Raw genomic sequence first — 22,712 nt, 5'->3', positions numbered from 1 at the left:
CCTTCCTGAGTAGCTAGGATGACAGGGGTGAGCCATTGGCACCTGGCTAGGCTGTGGGGCTTGATCTCAGGGCCTGGGCGCTGTTCCTGAGCTTCTTTTGCTCAATGTTAGCGCTCTACCACTTGAGACCCAGTGGCACTTGTGTTTTTCTAGTGGTTCATTGGGGAAGAGAGTCTCATGAATGGCTGAGAAGTGCTTGCCTAGCAAGTTCAATGTCCTGAGTTTGATCCTCAACACCCAAAAAAAGAACAGGCAGAAAAAATATATAATAAAACAAGGGGGGGGGAGGCTGGGAATGTGGCTCAGTGGTAGAATACTTGCCTATCATGCATAAAGCCCTAGGTTCGATTCCTCAGCAGTACCACAGACACAGAAAAAGCTGCAAGTGGCGCTGTGGCTCAAGTGGTAGAGCGCTAGCCTTGAGCCAAAGCAGCTCAGGGACAGTGTCCAGCCCCTGAGTTCAAGCCTCATGAACTCTCCTGCCTAGCCTGTCTTCGAAACATGATCCTCAGATCTCAGCCTGCTAAGTAGCTAGGATGAACAGGCATGAATCACCCGTGCCTGGCTTCAGTACCCAGATTTGAACTCAGGGCCTGACATGTATCTGACTTTCTTGCTAAGCTGTTGCTCTACCAATTAAGCCATGCCTCCGGCCTAGCTTTGTGCTAGTCATTTGGGAAAGAGTCTCAAGGACTTTTCTGTTTGTTCTTTCTTTTTTTTTCTTTTTTGGTCTGGTCGTGGGGCCTGAACTCTGGGCCTGGGCGCTGTCCCTCAGCTCTTCAGCTCAAGGCGAGCGCTCTACCACTTGAGCCACAGCGCCACTTCCGGGTTTTTTTCTTTTTTGCTTATGTGGTGCTGAGGAATCGAACGCAGGGCCTCATGCATGCAAGGCAAGCGCTCTACCACTGAGCCACCTTCCCAGCCCTGTTTGTTCTTTCTTTTTTGTTAGTCATGGGGCCTGGGTGCTGGGCCTGAGCTCTTCAGCTCAAAGTGAGCACTCTACCACTTGAGCCACAGCGCCACTTCCGGTTTTCTGAGTGGTTCATTGGCAATAAGAGTCTCACCAACTTTCCTTGCCTGGGCTGGCTTTGAACTATGATCCTCAGATCTCAGCCTCCTGAGTAGCTAGGATGACAGGTATGAGCCACCTGCAACTGGCTCAAGGACTTTTCTAATCAGGGCTGGCCTCAGAACTGTGATCCTCCATATTTCAGCTTCCTGGGTAGTTAGGATTCTAGGTGTGAGTCAGAGATGGAAACGCAATGTGAACTTGGTCTTGAAGAGAGTGGGGGGGGGGGAAGCAGAGGGAGGGGGGCTCTTGCCTCACCCGATTTTTTTCCCTCCCTTAGCCTCTCGGGAAGAACCAGACAAACATTCCAGGGTTGGGTCTGGAAGTCTGGTAGCAGCTTCCCTTCTTCATGGGACAGAATATCCTTTGAGGGCGGAGAAGCTGCCATTCTAGTTCATTTGTAGCCATGAAAATCCCAAGAGGGCTTGGTTCAGGACAATGTTGACTCCACAATATCAAAAAAGGAAAACAAAGCTGGACTGGATGCTAGTGACTCATGCCTGGCATCCTAGCTACTCAGGAGGCTGAAATCTGACGATCCCGGTTCAAAGCCAGCCTGGGCAGGAAAGTCCGTGAGACTCTGATCTCCAATAAACCACTCAGAAAACCGGAAGTGGCGCTGTGGCTCAAGTGGTAGAGCGCTGGCCTTGAGCTGAAGAGCTGAGGGACAGCGTCCAGGCCCTGAGTTCAAGCCCCACAACTGATTTAAAAAAAAAAAAAAATAGAAGAAGTCCTGGCATTATGGCAACTTGTTGGTCATGTCACACCTGGATCGTGAAGACACCTTGTTCTGGGATCGCTGTCTTGGCACCACCACCACCAAACCTGCCCTTGGAGCAGCAGAGGGCAAACTGGTCATCTGCCTCGCTGGGCAGGAGAGTCAAACCAGTTTGTCTGGACCAGGGAAGCTTGGAGCCTGGGGCCATTTATGGCCTCCAGGGCTGGAATTGACCACAACATTGTAGCCTGGACACTGTATTTCCCTCTGTGTGTGTGTGTGTGTGTGTGTGTGTGTGTGTGTGTGTGTGTGTGTGTGTGTGTGTGTGTGTGTGTGTGTGTGTGTGTGATTTTGTCTTCCTCCCTCTTCTGAGGAAACAGTTGGGAAATATTAGCCATCTTCCTCTTTCTGTTTTAGGCAGCCGGGGCGGAGCTGGGGGAGGTGGGGATCATGAAAGAACATAGAGTGTATGTTTTCTTTCTCAGATGAAAGACAGCAGGATATGCACCAACCTAAGAATCACAGGAAGGCCCGCGTGGACTCTGACCTGTTGTACTTCTTTGGCTCACCTGGGAGTCAAACCAAACACGAAAAGACCTTTCCCCTAGGCTGGAGGCCTGGGAGGAAGGGGAAGAGGGATGAACTCTCCCTGAGATTGTCCAGGCCACGGGCAGAAGCAGGAAGTGGAGGCCCTGGCCAGTACCCTAGATTTGTCTTTGTAGGAGACACAACTGGCCACTCCCTCAGGACCCCAAGTCTACCCCAGAGCAATCCATTGTCAATCCACTTTTACAATACATGCATGTATGCATCTGTCCATTAATGCATTCATCTATCCACTCACCCATGTATTTATCCATCTATCTATTCATGCATCCATCTATCCATGCATGTATACATGCATCATCCATCCATCTATACATGCATCTACCGTTCATGCAGGTATGCATCTATCCATGCATTCATTCACCTATCCATGCATCTATCCGTGCATGCACACATTTATCCATGCATCCATGTACCATCTGTCCATGTGTGTATCCATGCATACACACATGCATCTACTCACCCATCCATGCATGCATCTACCCATCCATGCATGCATCTATCTATCCTTGCACCTGTCTATCCATGTATGGATCCATGCATCTAGTCATCTATCCATCCATCCACACATGCATCTATCCATCCATCCATTTATACTTGCATACCTCCATCTAGCTATCCATCCATCCATCCGTACATACATCTATCTACCCATCCATCTATCCGTGCACACATGCATCCATTAATGCATTCATCCATCTATCCATGCATCTATCCACCCATCCATCCATCCATGCATCTATCCATGTATCCATGTATGCATCTATCCATTAATGTATTAATCCATCCATTCATCCATCCATCCATCCATGCATCTACCCATCTATCCATGCATGCATGCATCCATCCTTCCCTGTCCTGGCCACTGGTAGCACTTGGTGCGGGGCTGATGGTAGAATCTGGTCCTAGAGGTGTTGGGATCTGGGCCACAGTGGGGCACGATGGGGTGCTGTACACATGGGGCACAGTGGTTAGGAAGGGAGCTGACAGCTGGCTTTGGGCCTGGCCTCCACACTACCACTCATTCTAACTAACATGCCATTGGCTGTACCAGGACAAGAAAGAGGAAGGACTCAGGGCAGAGCACCAGCAGCTGTATTCTAGCTCTGCTGTTTGTCTCTGATTGTCTTGCACAAGCTGGCTTTGAACCATGATTCTCCGATCTTCAGCCTCCTCTTGAGCAGAATAGCTAGAATGGCAGATGAGAGCCACCAGTGCCCAGCTTTATTTTATTTTGCCAGTCCTGGGACTTGAACTCAGGGCCTAGGCACTGTCCCTGAGCTTCTTTTGCTTAAGGCCAGCGCTCTACCACTTGAATCACAGCGCCATTTCCGATTTTCTGGTGGTTCACTGGGGATCAGAGTCTCACAGACTTTCCTGCCCAGACTGGCTTTGAACCACAATCCTCAGATCTCAGCCCCCTGAGTAGCTAGGATGACAGGTGTGAGCCACCAGTGCCCAGTCCCAGCTTTATTTGCTTAAACCGTTTGAAAGGCCCATGGAAATTTCCACATACGCACCTTTTCTCCCAGTTAACTCTTCACCCAGTGTCTCAGGCTTGTGAATATTGTTGGAAAGGCCTTGTGACGTGGCAGTTTGCCATTGGACTTGCTTTTTTGTTTGTTAATGGTACCAGGCCTGAACACAGGACTTCACAGATACTTGGTAAGCACTCTGCCTGGTGAATGAGGATCCCGCAACCTTTGCCTTTTCAGATAGATAAGGTGTTCACTTTGCTCCACTCACCTTGAACTCCTCCTGAGTAGCCAGGATTACAGGAGTAGACTTGTTTGCTCAAGGCTGTGTGTAAACATGCCAGTCCCTGGGCTTGAACTCAAAAACCTGAGTGCTGTCCTTTAGCTTTTATTTGTTGTGGTTGTTGGTCGTGGGGCCTGAACTCTGAGCCTGGGCGCTGTCCCTCAGCTCTTCAGCTCAAGGTGAGTGCTCTACCCCTTGAGCCACAGTGCCACTTCTGGTTTTCTGGTGGTTCATTGGAGATCAGAGTTTCACGGACTTTCCTGCCCAGGCTGGCTTTGAACCGGGATCCTCAGATCTCAGCCTCCTGAGTAGTGAGGATTATAGGGCTCAGCCACCTGTGCTTGGCTAAACTCCTTATTTCTAAGCATCTTCCGTCTACTTTCTGCAGCTGTGGCCTGTGTTCGCCTAACCCCGTGAGGCAGGGAGGGAGAGGCGCATGGGGGGGGGGGGGACATTTTGACCCTGCAGGCTCTGCTTCACAAAAGAAGTGTGTGGGGGTTCCTTCCCAGCATCCAAACACTGTCCCCACCCGAAGCAAGCCCTCACCAATCCCAGTGGGAGGTGGAGGATGTTCCAGGCATGGGAATGTGAGGGACAATGGAGAAAGTTCTGGAAGGAGGCCGGGAACGCTGAGCAGGAAGAACCATTTCCTGGCTCCCAGATGATGTGATTTCCATTCCACCACTGGCTGCCTTCGTGAGTGGGTTTTATCTGATGGGAACAAAGCTCTGTGGAGGACTGAGTCTTTCTCAATACCATTCCCCCCAAAAGGCAAATGACCCAGACCATCTCAACCAACAAACCGAGTGTAGTGGCTCATGGCTGTAATCCCAGCCACCCCATGCATGTAACTCCTCGGCTCCAGCTGCTTGGCATGTCTTTGGCCCACTTGTTCTCTGGTAGGCTCGGAGGGGGAGAAACACGGGGTCCCCTTTCATTCGTTCAACTCTAGTGGTGCTGCGCCTGCCTGGCAAGTGCCAGGTCCTGAGTTTGAATCCCAGCACCACCAGAAAGGAATAATAGGAATTTACAAAACTGAATTAAAGTAAAACCAGATGCAGGGGAGGGGGGGGACCATATTGCAGGGGTGCCACAGGCTGCTCTGGGCTCAGGAAGGCGGTCCTGGCACCCCAGTGGGTCTGGGTATTCTTATACACCCCCATAATAATAATAATACCATCAATGCTTTCTCATTCAGTAGGCAAGAGCAGCAAACGTCCATCACTTAAACAAGAATTTATTTCCAGGACTATGTTATTCACTATAGATTAAAATTTAATATAATTTAATTCACATATAAAGACAACTGTGGGGACTGTGTGGATATGATAATGGCCTGGGGTCAGGTGGGATAAGAGGGTGGGGGGGGGAGGTCAGGGTCAGGCCTGGGCAGATACCATCTTGCTCATGCCTGAGAAATAGGCTTTCTCTCGTTCACTCATCACTTCGAAATGCAATGGTCTCCTGCAGAAGTTGCACTCGGCCGAGGAATGTGGCTTGAGTTCCAGGCCTACTCGCTTCCACGTGGCCAGCAGGTTCTCTGTCAGGAGAGACAGGGCTGCCGTGTTACAGGGAGTAATATTTCCTGCACCTATGACCTGCACCAGGGACATGGTAATGTTACGTCCTAAGCAGAACACTGGTAGCTCAGTCTTGTAATCCTAGCCACGCAGGAGGCTGAGATCGGAAGATCATTGACGTTTGAAGCCAACCTGAACAGACGGATCTATGAGATTCTTTTTTTTTTTTTTTTTTGTCAGTCGTGGGCCTTGAACTCAGGGCCTGGGCTCTGTCCCTCAGCTCTTCAGCTCAAGGCGAGCGCTCTACCACTAGAGCCACAGCGCCACTTCCAGCTTTTTCTGCTTATGTGGTGCTGAGGAATCGAACCCAGGGCCTCATGCATGTGAGGCAAGCACTCTACCAACTGAGCCACCTTCCCAGCCCCTCTGGGTCTTAACCACTTGGAATAAGAAACTCATCTAATGGCCTCTAAGGGCGCCATGGGCCTCCCGTCCCCAAGAGACCCCTGCTACTAACTCTGCAGAACTCACCCAGGAAGTAGTTCATCATCTGCGGTGTGTGGTGGGGTGTAGGGGCAATGCGCAGAAGCTCATCTCCTCGTGGTACCGTGGGGTAGTTGATGGCTTGGACGTAGATGTTATGCCTGCTCATGAGCTCATCACAGACTTGGGTGTTTTTAGCTGCGTTGGCGACCTGAATTGAAAGGCAGCAGGAGAAAAGATCAGAACAAGATCAAGATCAAAGGGCGGGGCAGGTGGCTTAGTGGTAGAGTGCTTGCCTTGCGTGCATGAGGCCCTGGGTTCGATTCCTCAGTACCACAGACACAGAAAAAACTGGAAGTGGCGCCGTGGCTCAAGTGGTAGAGCACTCGCCTTGAGCAAAAAGAAGTTCAGGGACAGTGTCCAGGTCCTGAGTTCAAGACCCAGGATTGGCAAGATCAACATCAATATTGCCAGGTGCAGGAGGCTGAGATCTGAGGATTGCAGGTCAAAGGCAGCCCAGGCAGAAAAGTCCACAAGACTCTTCTCTCCAATGAACCACCAAAAAATCGGAAATGGAGCTGTGGCTCAAAGTGGCAGAGCATTACCCTTGAGTTAAGTTTAGTAAAGCCAGGCACTGGTGGCTCCCGCCTGTAATTCTAACTACTAAAGAAGAAGAGATCTGCACAGTTCAAAGCCAGCCCAGATAGGAAAGTCTGTGAGACTCTTATTTCCAATGAACCACTCACAAAACTGCAAGTGGCGCCGTGGCTCAAGTGGTAGAGCGCTCGCCTGGAGCTGAAGAGCTGAGGGACAGCGCCCAGGCCCAGAGTTCAAGCCCCACGACTGACAAAAAAAGAAACAAAAAAAAATACCAGTAGTGGACAGCTGTTAGGCTGTGAGTTCAAATCCCAGTCCTGGCACAAAAACAAAACAACTAAGCTACACTATGCTCAGGCTTCTGGAGTGTTCTGGGGCCTAGCTGTGTGGTGAAAGTCGGTGTTTGGGGAAAGGCTGGACCATCACGGTGCCCTGTCCCCTCATCTGTCCCCCCCACCCCCACCCCGACCCGCAGACCTTACCCGCACGGGGATGATGTGGCTGGGGCAGTGGATGACCGGCAGGCCAGCGTCCATCAGCATCTGCCTCATGAGTTTGACGTTGCGCTGGTGTTGGCGGCGTAGTGTCTGGCCCTCGGCGCTCTTCAGGACCCGCACGGACTCCAGGGCTCCGGCCAGCAACATGGGTGGCAGCGACGTGGTGAAGATGAATCCGGCCGCGTACGAGCGCACCGTGTCGATCAGAGAGCGGGTGCTGGCGATGTAACCCCCCACGCAGCCAAACGCTTTGCCTGCGGGGAGACAGCGGTGGGGTAGGTTCAAAGCCAGCCTGGGCAGGAAAGTCCCAGTGACTCTCATCTCCAAAGAACTACCAAAAAGCCAGAAGTGGCGCTGTGGCTCGCGTGGTAGAGTGCTAGCCATGAGCACAAGAGCTCAGGGACAGAGGCCAGGCCCTGAGTTCAAGCCCCAGGAGTGGCACAAAGGAAGAAAACTGAACCTGTTCAGAGTTGGTCTTGAGCTACAGTTGTTTTTCACTTATAGAATGTGTATCTCGGGTTTCAAGAGGAATGACTGAAGAAATTCAAGAGAGTCCCACATGATCGTCTCTAGTGACCAATTCATGTGGGCCCAAGTGGAAAATTCATCCCAGCCTTTTTGAGCAAACAAAGTACGAGAGCCATATCAGCCTCAGCTTTTTTTTTTTTTGTCAGTTGTGGGGCTTGAACTCTGAGCCTGGGCGCTGTCCCTCAGCTCTTCAGCTCAAGGCGAGTGCTCTACCACTTGAGCCACAGTGCCACTTCCAATTTTCTGGTGGTTCATTGGAGATAAAGAGCCTCATGGACTTTCCTGCCTGGGCTGGCTTTGAACTGCGATCCTCAGATCTCAGCCTCCTGAGCAGCTAGGATGACAGGCGTGAGCCACAAGCACCTTTTTACATTTCTTTAGGGGTTCTAACAGGCCAAGGCGATGTCTAGAGTAATGATGTACGGATGACTCATTTAATTATCTTCTTAATGAGAATTCACATGTAGATCTGATGGCTCTTCCCAGTGGACGGATGAGGAAACAGAGGTGTAGAGAGATTAACTACCAGTTGAAGGGCGCAGGGTGGGGGTGTGGCCTGCATGAGGGGTACGCTCAGGCCGCAGGACGGCTTCTGGTCACCATGAGACACGGGAGCAGAGGAAAGCAGGAGGATCTGGAATATTAGGATTTAGCAACTGTGTTGGCAGATGAGTACTGGCTGCTTCTTTTTAGTTCAAGAGGACAATCAGAGACTTTTATCCCAGCCTATGAAGTTAGAGCCAGAGCTACGTCTGAAACCAGCTAGACAGCAGTAAGTTACTACTGTCATTTCATTTCAAGAGGTTCTGCTTAGGATGGCCTAACCACTCACTGGGGCATAAAAATCCACCCCAAGAGAGCTGGGCGCCGGTGGCTCACGCCTGTCATCCTGGATACTCAGGAAGCTGAGATCTGAGGATCGTGGTTCAAAGCCAGCCTGGGCAGGAAAGTCCAGGAGACTCTTATCTCCAATGAACCACCAGAAAACCGCAAGTGGTGCTGTGGCTCAAAGTGCTCGAAGAGCACTAACTAGCCTTGAGCAGAAAAACTCAGGGAGAGCATCCAGGCCCTGAGTTCAAGCCTCAAGACCAATCAAAAAAAGAAAAAAAAGAAAGAAAAATTCACCCAAAGACAAAGAGGCCTGGGCTTATGGTCCCTGAACATGATGGCGATCAGAACGGCGTGTCCTTGGCTGTGCGAAGGGAACAAACTATACTCACCAAGCGTTCCGGAAATGATGTCCATTTTTGGCATAACTCCATCCCGGTCGCCGATTCCTCCACCTCGGGCTCCGTACAGCCCCACCGCATGGACCTCATCCACAAAGGTGATCGCTCCAAACTCATGGGCCACATCGCACAGCTCTTCCAAGGGACACACTGCGCCTGAGGGAAGACCAAACGTCAATCCCAGGGGCTGGGAAGGTGGCTCAGTGGTAGGGCGCTCGCCTTGCATGCATGAAGCCCTGGGTTCGAGTCCTCAGCACCACATATACAGACAAAGCCGAAATTGGCACTATGGCTCAAACGGTGGAGTGCTAGCCTTGAGTAAAAGAAGCTCAGGCTGGGCGCTGGTGGCTCACGCCTGTAATGCTAGCTACTTAGGAGGCTGAGATCTTGAGGATCCCGGTTCAAAGCCAGCCTGGGCAGGAAAGTCCGTGAGACCCTGATCTCCAATAAACCACTCAAGAAAACTGGAAGCGGTGCAGTGGCTTACCATCCATTGAGTGTACAGTCTCGAACGCAACGATCTTGGGGACCGAGGGGTCGGACCTCTGCAGCAGTTCTCTGAGATGGCTGACGTCATTGTGCCGGAAGATGTACTTTGGCACCCGGCTGTTCCGGATTCCTTGGATCATGGAGGCATGGTTCCCAGAATCCGAGTAAATCTCACAGCCTGATGTGAGGAAAAGCTATTTTATTGCCATCTGCGTCAAAGACGACTGACTTTTCTTGACAGAGACAACAGACCTTTTTCCTGACAGTACTGCCTTGAATAATAAAAAGGTTCACTAATAAAAAAAGCTTTCTTGCTGGATGCCGGTGGCTCACGCCTGTCATCCTAGCTACTCAGGAGGCTGAGATCTGAGGATCGTGGTCCAAAGCCAGCCTGGGCAGGAAAGGCCATGAGACTCTGATCTCCAATAACCCACCAGAAAACTGGAAGTGGTGATGTGGCTCAAGTGGTAGAGCGCTCGCCTTGAGCCAAAGAAGCTCAGGGACAGCACCCAGGCCCTGAGTTCAAGCCCCAGGACTGCCACAATACATAAATAAATAAATAAAAGGGATATGCACCCAGACAAGATCATTACTCTCATCTCTGAGGTGGTGTTTGGCCCTCATGATTAGTCACCATAAAGAACCCCAAGCCCCCCGAGACAATCATATACCAGGCTTCCTTACCTGGCATCATCTTGGCCAGGGTGAAGAGGGTAGAGTCATTGGCCACGAAGCAGGAGGAGAATAAGAGGGCCGCGTCTTTGCCATGGAGGTCGGCCAGCTCCTGCTCCAGGTCCACGTGGAACTTACTCGTTCCAGAAATATTCCGAGTGCCACCTGCTCCAGCACCATGTTGTTTCAAAGTCTCCCTGTTGGGAAAAACAAAACAAAACAAAAAAAAACACATAAAACTCCAACTCATAGTTCTGAATGGGTGAATGGCTCCGCTGTGTAGGATAGAGAAGACTGCAAACGGGCATGGTCCAGCCCCGCTCACTGTGAGACAGGAGGGCAGGAATGGCCGCTGACCTCAGCGTCAGGCTGGGTAGAGGAGCTACCGCCCACGGGAGAGGAATCTCTAGGGACCAGCAAGATCGAGAGTTTAGAAGGGGCTGGGAAGGTGGCCCAGTGGTAAGAGCGCTTGCCTCCCATGCATGAGGTCCAGGGTTCGATTCCTCAGCATCATGTAAGTAGAAAAGACCAGAAGTGGCGCTGTGGCTCAAGTGGTAGAGTGCCAGCCTTGAGCAAAAGAAGCTGAGGGACAGCGCCCAGGCCCTGAGTTCAGTCCCCATGACTGACCAAAAAAAAAGACTTTTTTTTTCCCATAGACTTTCCTGCCTGGGCTGGCTTTGAACTTCGATCCTCAGATCTCAGCCTCCTGAGTAGCTAGAATGATAGGCGTGAGCCACTGGTGCCCAACTTCAATTGTCTTTTTATTTAATTTAATTTAATTTATTTATTTTTTGCCAGTCAGGGCCTGGGCAGTGACCCTGAGCTTCTTTTGCTCAAGGCTAATGCTCTACCACTTGAGCCACAGTACTACTTCTGGCCTTTTCTGTGTATGTGGTACTGAGGAATCGAACCCAGGGCTTCATGCATGCTAGGCAAGCACTCTACCACTAAGCCATCTTCCCAGTCCTCAAATGTATTTTTTTTGTCGGTTGTGGGGCTTGAACTCTGAGCCTGTGCTCTGTCCCTGAACTCTTCAGCTCAAGGTGAGCACAGAGCCACTTTTCAGTTTTCTGGTGGTTCACTGGAGATAAGAGTCTCACAAACTTTCCTGTCCAGGCTGGCCTTGAACCGTGATCCTCAGCCCTCAGCCTTCTGAGTAGCTAGGATGACAGGTGTGAGCCACCGGTGGCTGGCAATGGTCTTTTTAACATGTCCCATTTAGTAGCTTTTCCTGAGACAGCTTACAGTTGTCTTTCTCTACCTACAGCCACAACCCCAGACATCTGCACAAGGCTGCATATTGTTCAAGCACATTCATGGTTGTACTGAGGGACGGGAAATGACGCACTTCATCACACGCACTCTACCACTAAGCCACCTTCCCAGCCCTGCGATTGCACACTTTCCTTGCTCAATATAACCCCCATAAAAGAGCCGACCCATATAAATCATCCATGCCTTGCCACACCATGCTAGTTATATGTGAAAGCTAAGCACTACTTACACAACTGCCCCACACACCCGTGGGTGGCGACTCATGCCTAGATAATCGTTACTGCACCACACCGACACCTGCTTTTTGGTAATCAGGGAATCCGAGTAGTCGTCCGCCATGGGGAAGATGTGTGCCCTCCGGTTCACCGTCTTAAAAACCCGATAGGTGTGGTCATTTTTCTTCTCATCGATTTTCTTCTCGAAGAAACGATCATACTGAAAAGTGGAAATGGCTAAAAACCAAACAAAAGCCGGTAGGGATGATTATTGGGGAAGGATGAGCCTAAGTTTAATTTTTTGCTTTGCCATTTTCTAGCAGGGGGAGTCTAGGGGAGTTTCTTTTCTTTTTTTTTCTTCTTTGCCAGTCCTGGGACTTGAACTCAGGGCCTGGGCACTGTCTCTGAGCTTCTTTTGCTCAAGGCTAGCACTCTACCAACTTGAGCCAATGTGTCACTTCTGGTTATCTGGTGGTTAACTGGAGATAAAAGTCTCACAGACTCTTCTGCCCAGGCTGGCTTTGAACCTTGATCCTCAGATCTCAGCCTCCTGAGTAGCCAGAATTACAGGTCTAAGCCACCAGCACCTGGCTCTCTCTCCCTCTTTGTTGTTTTGTTTTGTTTCCTTTCAGGGTCTTGTGCTCTTGTTTTTCTTGCTCATGGCTGGCACTCTACCACTTGAACCATACCTCCAGCTTTGAGTCTTCAGTCATTTTCTGTCCTAACTGGCTCTTCACACCTTACCCTCCTGAGACGCTGGGATTATAGGCATGAGTCACTGGAGCCTGGCTTTAGACTAGTTCCTTGATGTCCTCATATTACGTGTCAAGTACCTGACACAAGGCCCAGTATGTAGGCCAACAGTATTAAAAGAAAAGGCCCAGGGTTGGAGGCGTGGCTCAGATGGAAGAGCGCCAGGCAATGAGCAAAAAACATTAGGCACCAAGTTCAAGTCTTGGACCAAAAAAATAAAGAGAAAGGCCAGCTATCTAGGGCAGCTATAGTCACCGAGACTTAAGTGCACCTGCTTGGTAAAGCAGGGGGCGTGGTTTCAAGTTAACTCACAATGAATCTTCTATTTGATTGGATGAACGCTTCAGTGACAGCCTATCACCTGCCTCAGGCAAGGAACAGGGAGACTCACTCTTGGGCAAGTTGTCCTGGAGGAGGTGAGACACTCTTTCCGGCCTTTGCTTTCGCATCAGATCTTGAAAGTTCTTCAACAGCCCACTCGGATCCTCTCCCTCACTCTTCACCGAGACCACATCGGTGTTCACAGAGGCTTGCTCAACTTCTGTAACCAAAATGACAGGAGGCAAATGAGATGGACGTCTATTCTGAGTTCACAATACCTTCCAGGCAGGGGGTCAAAAATAGCTCATTAGCAGCCTCAAGGAGCCAGTGGCCTTGCCAGTCCTATTTGTAAATGGTCATCATATAGACACATAGCTACATCTCCATAGGGATCCCAGACAGCTCGCTTGCGCTTTCTACTGAAAATACATGTGGTATACACAACTCTGAGATCAAATAATAAATGTATGCATTGAAATAAAGCTGAGTGCCGGGCACTGGTGGCTCACTGGTGGCTCACGCCTGTCAGCCTAGCTACTCAGGAGGCTGAGATCTAAGGATCACAGTTCAAGCTAGCCAGGGCAAGAAAATCTATAAGACTCTTCTCTCCAATGAACCACCAGAAAACCAGAAGTGGCGCTGTGGCTCAAGTGGTAAAGCACTCGCCTTGAGCTGGAGAGCTGAGGGACAGTACCTAGGCCCAGAGTTCAAGACCCATGACCGACCAAAAAAATAAAAGGAATAAAGATGACTGTATTAAAAGAAAAAGATGGCACTAGGCACTAGTGGCCTGTAATCCTAGCTACTCAGGAGCCTGAGATCTGAGCACTGTGTTATAAACCAGCCCATCAGTAAAGTCCCTGAGACTCTTATCTCTAAGGGAGTGTGTGGTTCAAGTGGTAGTGCACTACCCTTGAGCAAAAGGAGCTCAGAGTTAGTGCTCAGATCCTGAGTTCTAGCCCAAGGAATGACACCAAAAAGGAAACAAAGGGGCTGGGAAGGTGTCTCAGTGGTAGAATGCTTGCCCTGCATGCATGAGGCCCTGGGTTCGATTTCTCAGCACCACATAAGCAGAAAAAGCTGGAAGTGGCGCTGTGGCTCAAGTGGTAGAGTGCTCGCCTTGAGCTGAAGAGCTGAGGGACAGCGCCCAGGCCCCACGATCAACAATGACAACAAAAAAGCTCATGGACAGGCCACAAGATCAGCTATGCACACACATGCACACATCATACATCTCACTTACACACCACATCCACACACAAATGGCCTGTTAGAGCCAGACATAATGGTGTACACCTATAATCCCAACAGTTAAGAGGCTAAAGTAGGAGGATCTCAAATTTGAGGCCAATTTGCAATTAAAAAAAAAAAAAAGGCTGGGAATATGGCTTAGTGGTAGAGTGCTTGCCTAGCATGCATGAAACCCTGGGTTTGATTCCTCAGTATCACATACCCAGAAAAAGCCAGAAGTGGCACTGTGGCTCCAGTGGTAGAACACTAGCTTTGAGCAAAAGAAGCTCAGGGACAGTGCCCAGGCCCTGAGTTCAAGCCCCAGGACTGGTTAAAAAAAAAAGCATATCTAAAATACCATAGTAAAACCCCTTGGTACAATACACACACGTGCGTGCACACACACACACACAAACAGAAAAGTAAAGCAGGCTCTATTAAGAGTAGTACCAGCAGAAGAAGGGTGAATGAGAATAAATAGGATCAAAGGAGTCTATTCACCTGGACGTAAATACAATGAAACCTACTGATACTGTTTTAGAAAAGGGGGCAGAAGGAAGGGAGAGGAAGGGGGACAGGGGGAGGCTGACTGGGGTACCTTGTACGCGGGTATGGGAATGCCACAATGAGACCTTCCTTGTCCAAAAACAAAAATGAACAAAAAGGCAAGTGAAATAATACAAAGAAGGAAGGCTTATCACCTAGTTCATTTAAAAAAAAATGATTTATGACTAAAGCAAGTTGTAACTGAGTACTCTCTTTTAGTTTACTTATTGCTACGTTTTTCTTTTTTTCCTCTTTGTCTTTCTCCTCCCAATTCCCCTTTCCTTTTTTTTTCTTTTTGCCAGTCCTGGGGCTTGAACTCAGGGCCTGGGCGCTGTCCCTGAGCCTCTCTGTGCTCAAGGCTAGCGCTCTACCACTTGAGCCACAGCGCCACTTCTGGCTTCTTCTGCTTATGTGGTGCTGAGGAATTGAACCCAGGGCTTCATGCATGCTAGGCAAGCACTCTACCACTAAGCCACCTTCCCGGCCCATTATTGCCTTTCTTGTTGGCCTGTTGGAGGGCCAGAGGGCGGCTCAAGGCTGCTGGTATTTTCAGCCATTAAGCAGGTGACATCTTACCCAGGGAACAAGGGAAGTCCCACATTTTGCAATCCAGCTAGCTCTCCCTTGGGGATCTTGCCCGTTGGCCCGCAAAGGGGAAGGCGTTTACATAACTACCGCCCTAATAATAGCTCCTCACACAAGTCTGAGGGACCTAGGGGGCCCAGGGGATTGTGGGTCTTTCCTGGGCTTACCTTTCCTCACGGCATGCATTTCCTGCACGTCCTCTTGGAGCTCCAGGCTGGCTCTGCGAAACACGCCGCTGCTGCCCTGCTGCTTCATCTGGGCTGCCAGGAACGGGCACCTGCTCACAGAGCCCTGGTTCGGGGCAGGCAAGGGGTGCCCGGACGGCAGCTGTGGGCCGTCTACACTCAGCTGGCATCCCTCAGGAGCTGGCTGCTCCTTGGCTTTGGTGGTTTTGTCAGCTGAGGGAGAAATGGAAAATGTGAGCCATCAGTTCTGGGTGAACAGGACACTGACTTTTTTACTCTCTTCTTGACTTCATGGATAAACTTGACATCTATTCCACCCATGATCACGACCCATTGTTTACTTTTATTAGGTTCTGGGAACCTAACAAAAATATTTAGGTTAGCCAGCCACCGGTGGCTTACACCTGTCATCCTAGCTACTCAGGAGGCTGAGATCTGAGGATCATGGTTCAAAGCCAACTGGGGCAGGAAAGTCTGTGAGACTCTAATCTCCAATAAAACCATTCAGAAAACCGGAAATGGCGCTGTGGTTCCAGTGGTAGAGCGCTAGCTTTGAGCTAAAGAGCTGAGGGATGGCGCCCAGGCCCAGAGTTCAAGCCCCATGTGTGTCTGCCAATCCTGGGACTTGAACTCAGGGACTTGGTGGTGTCCCTGAGCTTCTTTGCTCAAGGCTAGTTCTTTGCCACTTGAGCCACAGCTCCACTTCCTGTTTTTTGGTGGTTAATTAGAGATAATAGTCTTATAGTCTTTCCTTCCTGGCTGGGCTAGCCTCAAACTGCAATCCTCATATCTCAGCCTCCTGAGTCACTAAGTAATTAAAAGTACTTATTGCACTCTTTTTTTTTTTCCCCCCTCTGATCATGCTTTCTAAATGGAGTAATAAAGCTCGGTGTTGCTTAACATAGAAACTACTAGTTTTCTTCTAAACAAAAGAAATCAGACTGGGCTGGGAAGGTGGCTCAGTGGTAGAGCATATGCCTTGCATGCCAGAGGCCCTGGGTTCGATTCCTCAGCACCACATAAGAAAAAGAAAAAAGCCAGAAGTGGCGCTGTGGCTCAAGTGGTAGAGCACTAGCCTTGAGCTGAAGAGCTGAGGGACAGTGCCCAGGCCCAGAGTTCAGGCCCCACAACCGGACCCCCCCCCCCCAAAAAAAAGAAAGAAATCAGACTAATACTTAATCTTTAGATTCCTGTCTAATAAGGTTCAAACTATTGGTATACTAGAAAAAAAAATATCACAAAATCACAGGTAAATCATATCCACACACCACCCTACTTTCTCCCTCAATTCTACTAAGAAGGTTGCCTGGTAATTATGTTTCTAGTTTCCATGAGTCTCCTCTCCTCTCCAATAAGCAGGTTTGTTCACCTTTCTTCTAGAAAAGTCTTTTGTCATTTTAGAATCCACCTGTGAGTCACTGGCTTGCCTTTCTTACAATGTGGACTCATGAATTTTCTTCAAGGTGATTCAACACAGTTTTTCCTATTTTTTTTTCTAATTTTCTAATGGAAGTTCCATACTCACTAGATACTTATTCACTAGAGAAAGAGCAACACAAGAGTCTTAGATTGGGCTGGGAATGTGGCTTAGTGGTAGAGTGCTTGCCTAGCACGTATGAAGCTCTGGGTCTGATTCCTCAGTACCACTTATACACAGAAAAAGCCAAAAGTGGCGCTGTGGCTCCAGTGGTAGAGTGCTAGCTTTGAGTAAAAGAAGCTCAGGCCCTGAGTTTCAGCAAGCCCCAGGACTGGCAAAAAAAACAAAGTCTTAGGATTTAACACAGCACCATTGCAAGCATGCCTCTGAAAACAACTTACTCCTAACCCAGGAATAAGTCCTTCCTACTTCAAAGAAAAATACACCCCTTTCTTACAGGCCCACACCTAAGCAAAGTCTGTCACATGAAATGTTCTCTGGGATTAAGTGGAAAAGGAAACACCTCCTTTCCTGGCAGAACCAGACCTTGACAATTCCCCTCTGATCTGCTTATTAAAAACAAACAAAAGAGCTAATGTATGAAATTGATCCCTGAGACTTACAAAACAAACAACCAGACACTGATTCAATTTACAGGAAGCCCCTCTCCCTGACCCCGGTGGTGGAAAGAACTGAAGAAAGAAAATGGAAGTTAATGTTTAAATGTGTAGAGTCTTAGTTTGGGGAGACACAGAACATTCTAGAGCTGGCAATGGTGGTGGTGGAATGATACACTAAAAAATGGTTAAGATGAAAAGATTTTTTGTTGTGTGTATTTTTTTTTACTGCAATGAAAACCAGAACAAATCTCTCTGCCTAGAAAGCATGAGGCCCTGGGTTCAAATCCCAGTATTGCAAAAACAAAAAAAAAAATGAACAAAGAAACAAAACAACTCCCACAGTATTTTCAAAGCAAAGGTCTAGCCGGTCAAGGTAGTGAATGCTTGTAATCCCAGATACTTGGGAAGAAGGAATTGAAAGAAAGATCTTGGTTAGAGACCAGCCCGGGCAAAAAACAAAAACAAAAACTTATCTCAAAAAAGCAAACTGGGTGTGTGTTGTGTGTGTATGTGGTGATATGTATCTATAATCCCAGCTATTTGGGAGGAGTTAAGAGTGTAGTCAGAAGCCCATGCAGGGGGGAAAAAAAAATCACAAGACCCCATCTAAAAAACAATCAAAAAGGGCTAGGAACATGGCTTTAAGTGGTACTTGCCTAGCAAGAACAGAGTTCTGAGTTCAAACCCAGCATTGCCACCAAAAATAATAATAATAATAATAATGAAGTTCCCCTTGATCCTTTGCTGCCAACACTACTTACTGTCTTTAGTCGGATGAGTCTCTTTGATCTGCTGGCCCTGTACTGCTGAAGTGGACAGGGCCCTCTGGACTGGCTGGACCCCAACTTCCATCATCTTGGGGCAGTTTTGGGCATAGAACAGCAGCGATTTGCCAGCCTTCTGTAGAAAGGCTTGAGAGACACGAGATAAGAAGGGGCACCGGCGAACTACAGTCTCCATCTCCAGAAAATGTGTTCGTTCCTGCGGAAAGAGGAAAGATCTTGAATGACAGCCCACAATTTTTGTTTTGTTTTTTTGGTCAATCCTGGCACTTGAACTCTGGGTCTGGGTGCTGTCCCACAGCTCTTCAGCTCAAGGCGAGCGCTCTACCACTTGAACCACAGTGCCACTTCTGGTTTTCTGGAGAGAAGAGTCTTATGGACTTTCTTGCCCAGGCTGGCTTCGAACTGTGATCCTTAGATCTCAGCCTCCTGAGTAGCTAGGATGACAGACATGAGCCACTGGTGCCTAACCCAGCCCATGATTATTAATAACCAGGCCTAACACCACCACAAGAGGTTTCAAGGTTCTGATGGCTCTGGCAGCTTTATATCCAATGTAACTAACATGGCACTTAAATCAATCAATCAATCAAGGACAGCTCTGATATCTACCTCAGTGAGGGCATGGTGATTTATCCTCTACCTAGCTCACCAACTTCATTCTCCTGCTCCATAGAAAAACAGCTATAGGGCTGGGAAGGTGGCTCAGTGGTAGAGTGCTTGCCTCACATGCATGAGGCCCTGGGTTCGATTCCACAGCACCACATACACAGAAAAAGCCAGAAGTGGTGCTGTGGCTCAAAGTGGTAGAGTGCTAGCCTTGAGCAAAAGCAGCTCAGGGACAGTGCCCAGGCCCTGAGTTGAAGCTCCAGGACTAGAAAAATAAAGAAAGAAAAAAAAATGAAAAAGAAAATAAAAACTCCTATAGGCCAGGTGCCAGTGGTTCACACCTGTAATTCTAGTTCCTCAGGAGGCTGAGATCTGAGGATCGAGGTTCAAAGTCAGCCCAGGCAGGAAAGTCCGTGAAACTCATCTCCAATAAACTACCAGAAAACCAGAAGTGGTGCTGTAGCTCAAGTGGTAGAGTGCTCACCTTAAGCTGAAATGCTGAAGACAGTGCCCAGGCCCAGAGTTCAAGCTGACAGCTGAGCACCCAGCTAATCAGAGGGGGGTAAGATCTGAGAATCACAGTGTGCAGACAAAAGTCTGTGTGACTATCTCTAAATGTCCCACCAGAAGCCAGATGAGAAGCTGGGGTTCAGGTGGTCAAACACTAGCTTGGAGAACAACCACCTGTCAGCGACAGCGCCCAGGCCCCCCTTAGTTCAAGGGCCAGGATTGCACAAAAATAAATAAATACACTTATATAAGCAAATATAATGTCCCCAAGTCGATATGGACCATTCACCTTCCCCCCCAAGGGGAGGTAGAAGGGACAAAGGACAAGTCAGAAACAGGTCTGGGAGCCCAGAGGCTCCCGCCGAGATGCACAGTGTAGTTAAGAACCCTTACACACACACACACACACACACACACACACACACACACACACACACACACACACACACACACACACACACACACACACACACACACACACACACACACACACACACACACCTAGGTGGACAGAAGTGAGGCTCAGTTTCCCAGAAGGCAGTGTGAATGTCCCTCCAGGCGGCTGGACCAGGTACTGGTGGGGGGGTGTCGGGGAAGGGGTGGCATTCTCCAGGGTCACCATGCTTTGCCCCCCCCTCCACCCTGGGAGAGTCCCTGAGGCTTGTCTAGAGAGAGGTCTGAGCCCCTAAGCTCAGGGTGGGGGGGGGTAGGGGAGGGCAGGAAGAGGGCGATGGAAATGTAGGGGTGTCAGGTAAAAGGCCAGGTTGAGGGGAGAAGGGTGGAGGGAGACGTGTTGTGGCTCATCGGACACATCCAGGGGCTGTGAAGGACCCCCAGACCCTCAGGAGAGCCTGGATGGAGGTGATGGGGGGGGGGGAGGAAGGGTGACAGGGGAGTGGGGGGGGGGGCTCCCCAGGAATGGAAGGCAGGAAGAAGGGGAGGGGGGGAATGGGAGCTGGGGAAGGATGGACGTTGGGGAGGGGGGGGTCCGGGGCGGGATGGGGGGTGGGGTCCCCCCCCCGATCCCGGGGTGTATGGGGTGGGGGGAGGGGACAGAGGGGTCCGGGCTGGGGGGGGATGTGTCTCAGGCTATCCCTTTCCCCCCCCTCCTCCTCTCCATCACCCACCACCCCCCCGGGGTAGGAAGTGCCTCGCCCCCCTCTCACCTGCACGGCTGAGACGGCGACGGGACGACCCAACCGTTCGTCCTTGTCCTCGAGAAGCCTCCTCAGGCCGCGACCCCGCCGGCGCCTTAATATACAACCCGGGGCGACCGGCTGCGCATGCGCGGCGGCGGGTGGGCGGGGGGAGAGAGGAGGAGGGAGGAACAGGCTTAGGGGGGTTGTGGGCGGGGCCCGGCTTTGCGCCTGCGCACGGCGCCACGGGCCGAGTGGGCGGGGCGGGGCTGGCTGGCTGGCTGGCTGGCTGGGAGCTCGGAGCTGTGTTGCACCCCCAGCAGATTCTGGTTTTCAGAATGTAGCCGAGGCCTGGGAAGGGCGGGGTCAGTGATCGAGGGGTTTAGCCTAGCATGCATGCAGCCCCGGGTTCGATTCCTCAGCACCACAGACACAGAAAAAAAGCCAGAAGTGGTGCTGTGGCTCAAAGGGGACCATGCTCACCTTGAGCACCAAGTAGCTCAGGGACAGTGCCCAGGCCCTGAGTTCAAGCCCCAGGACTGGCAAAAAAGAAAAAATGGCTTGCACATGCAACAGGTTCCCTGGCCAGGGTCTTTTTCTGTGCTGCTGGATGTGCTGAGAATGGAGTGGTCCTGGTAGTTTTTGTTGTTGTTTGGTCACGGGTGCTGAACGCAGGGCCTGGGCGCTGTCCCTCAGCTCTTCAGCTCAAGGTGAGCACTCTACCACTTGAGCCACAACGCCACTTCTGGTTTTCTGGTGCTTCATTGGAGATCAGAGACTCACGGACTTTCCTGTCCAGGCTGGTTTTGAACTGTGATCCTCAGATCTCAGCCACCTGAGTAGCTAGGATGATGGGCATGAGCCTGGCTTTTTTTTTTTTTTTTTTTTTGCTAACTTTTTAAAGTCAAGTTATACAAAGGGGTTTCAATTCTAAGAGTCATATGATGAGTATAATGCATTTTGATCCATATCACCCCTTCCATCTTTCTCCCCCACCTTTTCCCCATCCCCTCCACTACCCTCAAGTTATATAATTCCAGTTTTACACCATTGACTATAATGACTGTGGAAGGAGAAGAGCCAGGAGCCCTAGGTTTGGTATTTTCTGGTCCAAAATTGAGATATACAAAGAGGATCAAGGAAAACAGCTAGATGGAACCCACTGCTCTGAGCTGGGGGTGGGGTGGCGGCATGCATCCCTACAGTTTAACACTTATATTATTTTTCTTTTCTATCATTCGTTGTCCAAAGTCTTTGCTGGCTACCCCGGGAACCAGTGAGGTAGCTTAGAACTCCAACCCAGAGTTCAGAATTGAGCCCAGGCCTTCTTGGGAGTCTTCCAAGATCATACCTGGACTTGGTAGGGCCTGGCAAACCCCTCTCAGGAATGCCAAACTTGGCCTTCTTGCTTCACACCCTTCCCAGCTTGGCCCAGACTGGGCTCGATTGGGCCTGTGCCAGGCTTCAGAACTGCCCTCCTCCACCTGGAGAAAAGAGAGAGTTCAGATTGTCTCCTTCCTCGGCTAGGCATTAAATAAGAGGAACAAAGTCCAATGTAATGGAGATCAAGTGCCCAAGTCCTTCCTGATCCCCTCCCTCTGAACTCCAGCCACCCGCAAAGCTGGCAAGGTGAGTCTGCACCTGTGGAGCAGGTCCCTGAGGTTCACAGTGACACTGAGATCGGTCCAGGATGAAGGATGTGGAAGTCTAGACCATTGCCCTCCCCCATCTTTCGAAAGTGTCCTGGGCAGTCACCACTCACCAGAGGGGAGGAGAAAGGAGGCAAAGGTCACCACTTGAGCTCAGACTCAAAAGCAGCTAGAAGTGGGAACAAGATAGGATAGTGTAGAATGCTCTGCTCTGTGCCTTTTTTTTTTTTTGTCAGACATGGGGCTTGAACTTGGGGATGGAGTGCTGATCCTGAGCTCTTTTGCTCAAGGCTAGTGCTCTACCACTTTGAGCCACAGTGCCACTTCCAGTTTTCTTAGTGGTTCATTGGAGGTTCATCATAGACTTTCCTGCCAAGGTTGGTTTTGAACCAAGATCCTCAGATCTCAGCCTCCTGAGTAGCTAGGATGACAGGTGTGAGCCATCAACTCCAGGCTGCTTTTTTTTTTAAATTTGAATCTGGGCAATGAGGCCTTTAATATCCGGCTACCTTCCTTATAAGGCTGTTTTATGGGTGATGATCAACAAAGCAGAAAGAGAAAGAACTCAACAACTGAAGTGATATGGAACATGAGATGTAAAAGGTCAGCAGTAGGGGCTGGGAAGGTGGCTCAGTGGTAGAGTGCTGGTCTAGCATGCATGAAGCCCTGGGTTCAATTGCTCAGTATACCACATACACAGAAAAAGCCAGAAG

General features: G+C 49.9%; 1 protein-coding gene across 2 annotated transcripts; it reads right to left on the bottom strand.

Moving 5' to 3' along the window:
- Positions 1-5,372: 5,372 nt before the first annotated feature.
- LOC138815959 (5-aminolevulinate synthase, non-specific, mitochondrial) lies at positions 5,373-20,463 on the bottom strand. Of its 2 annotated transcripts, none has more exons than XM_070005373.1 (11): positions 20,381-20,463; positions 18,075-18,294; positions 15,259-15,489; positions 12,801-12,950; positions 11,671-11,893; positions 10,179-10,363; positions 9,493-9,672; positions 8,997-9,161; positions 7,234-7,502; positions 6,203-6,365; positions 5,373-5,691 (listed from the first exon to the last, which is right to left on the bottom strand). In XM_070005373.1, the coding sequence occupies exons 2-11, from the start codon at positions 18,271-18,273 to the stop codon at positions 5,531-5,533; spliced, it is 1,926 nt and encodes a 641-aa protein (XP_069861474.1). In that variant the 5' UTR covers positions 18,274-18,294; positions 20,381-20,463; the 3' UTR covers positions 5,373-5,530. The 2 variants fall into 2 exon arrangements, with proteins under 2 accessions (XP_069861474.1, XP_069861475.1); XM_070005374.1 differs by having other exon boundaries at positions 10,179-10,359; positions 11,739-11,893.
- Positions 20,464-22,712: the final 2,249 nt, after the last annotated feature.

This window comes from Dipodomys merriami, unplaced genomic scaffold, assembly GCF_024711535.1.
Source record: "Dipodomys merriami isolate MVZ:Mamm:240054 unplaced genomic scaffold, mDipMer1.0.p SCAF_68, whole genome shotgun sequence".
NCBI lineage: Eukaryota > Metazoa > Chordata > Mammalia > Rodentia > Heteromyidae > Dipodomys > Dipodomys merriami.
Note: the sequence above shows the minus strand (reverse complement) of the source record. Positions and strands in the feature narration are given on the sequence as shown.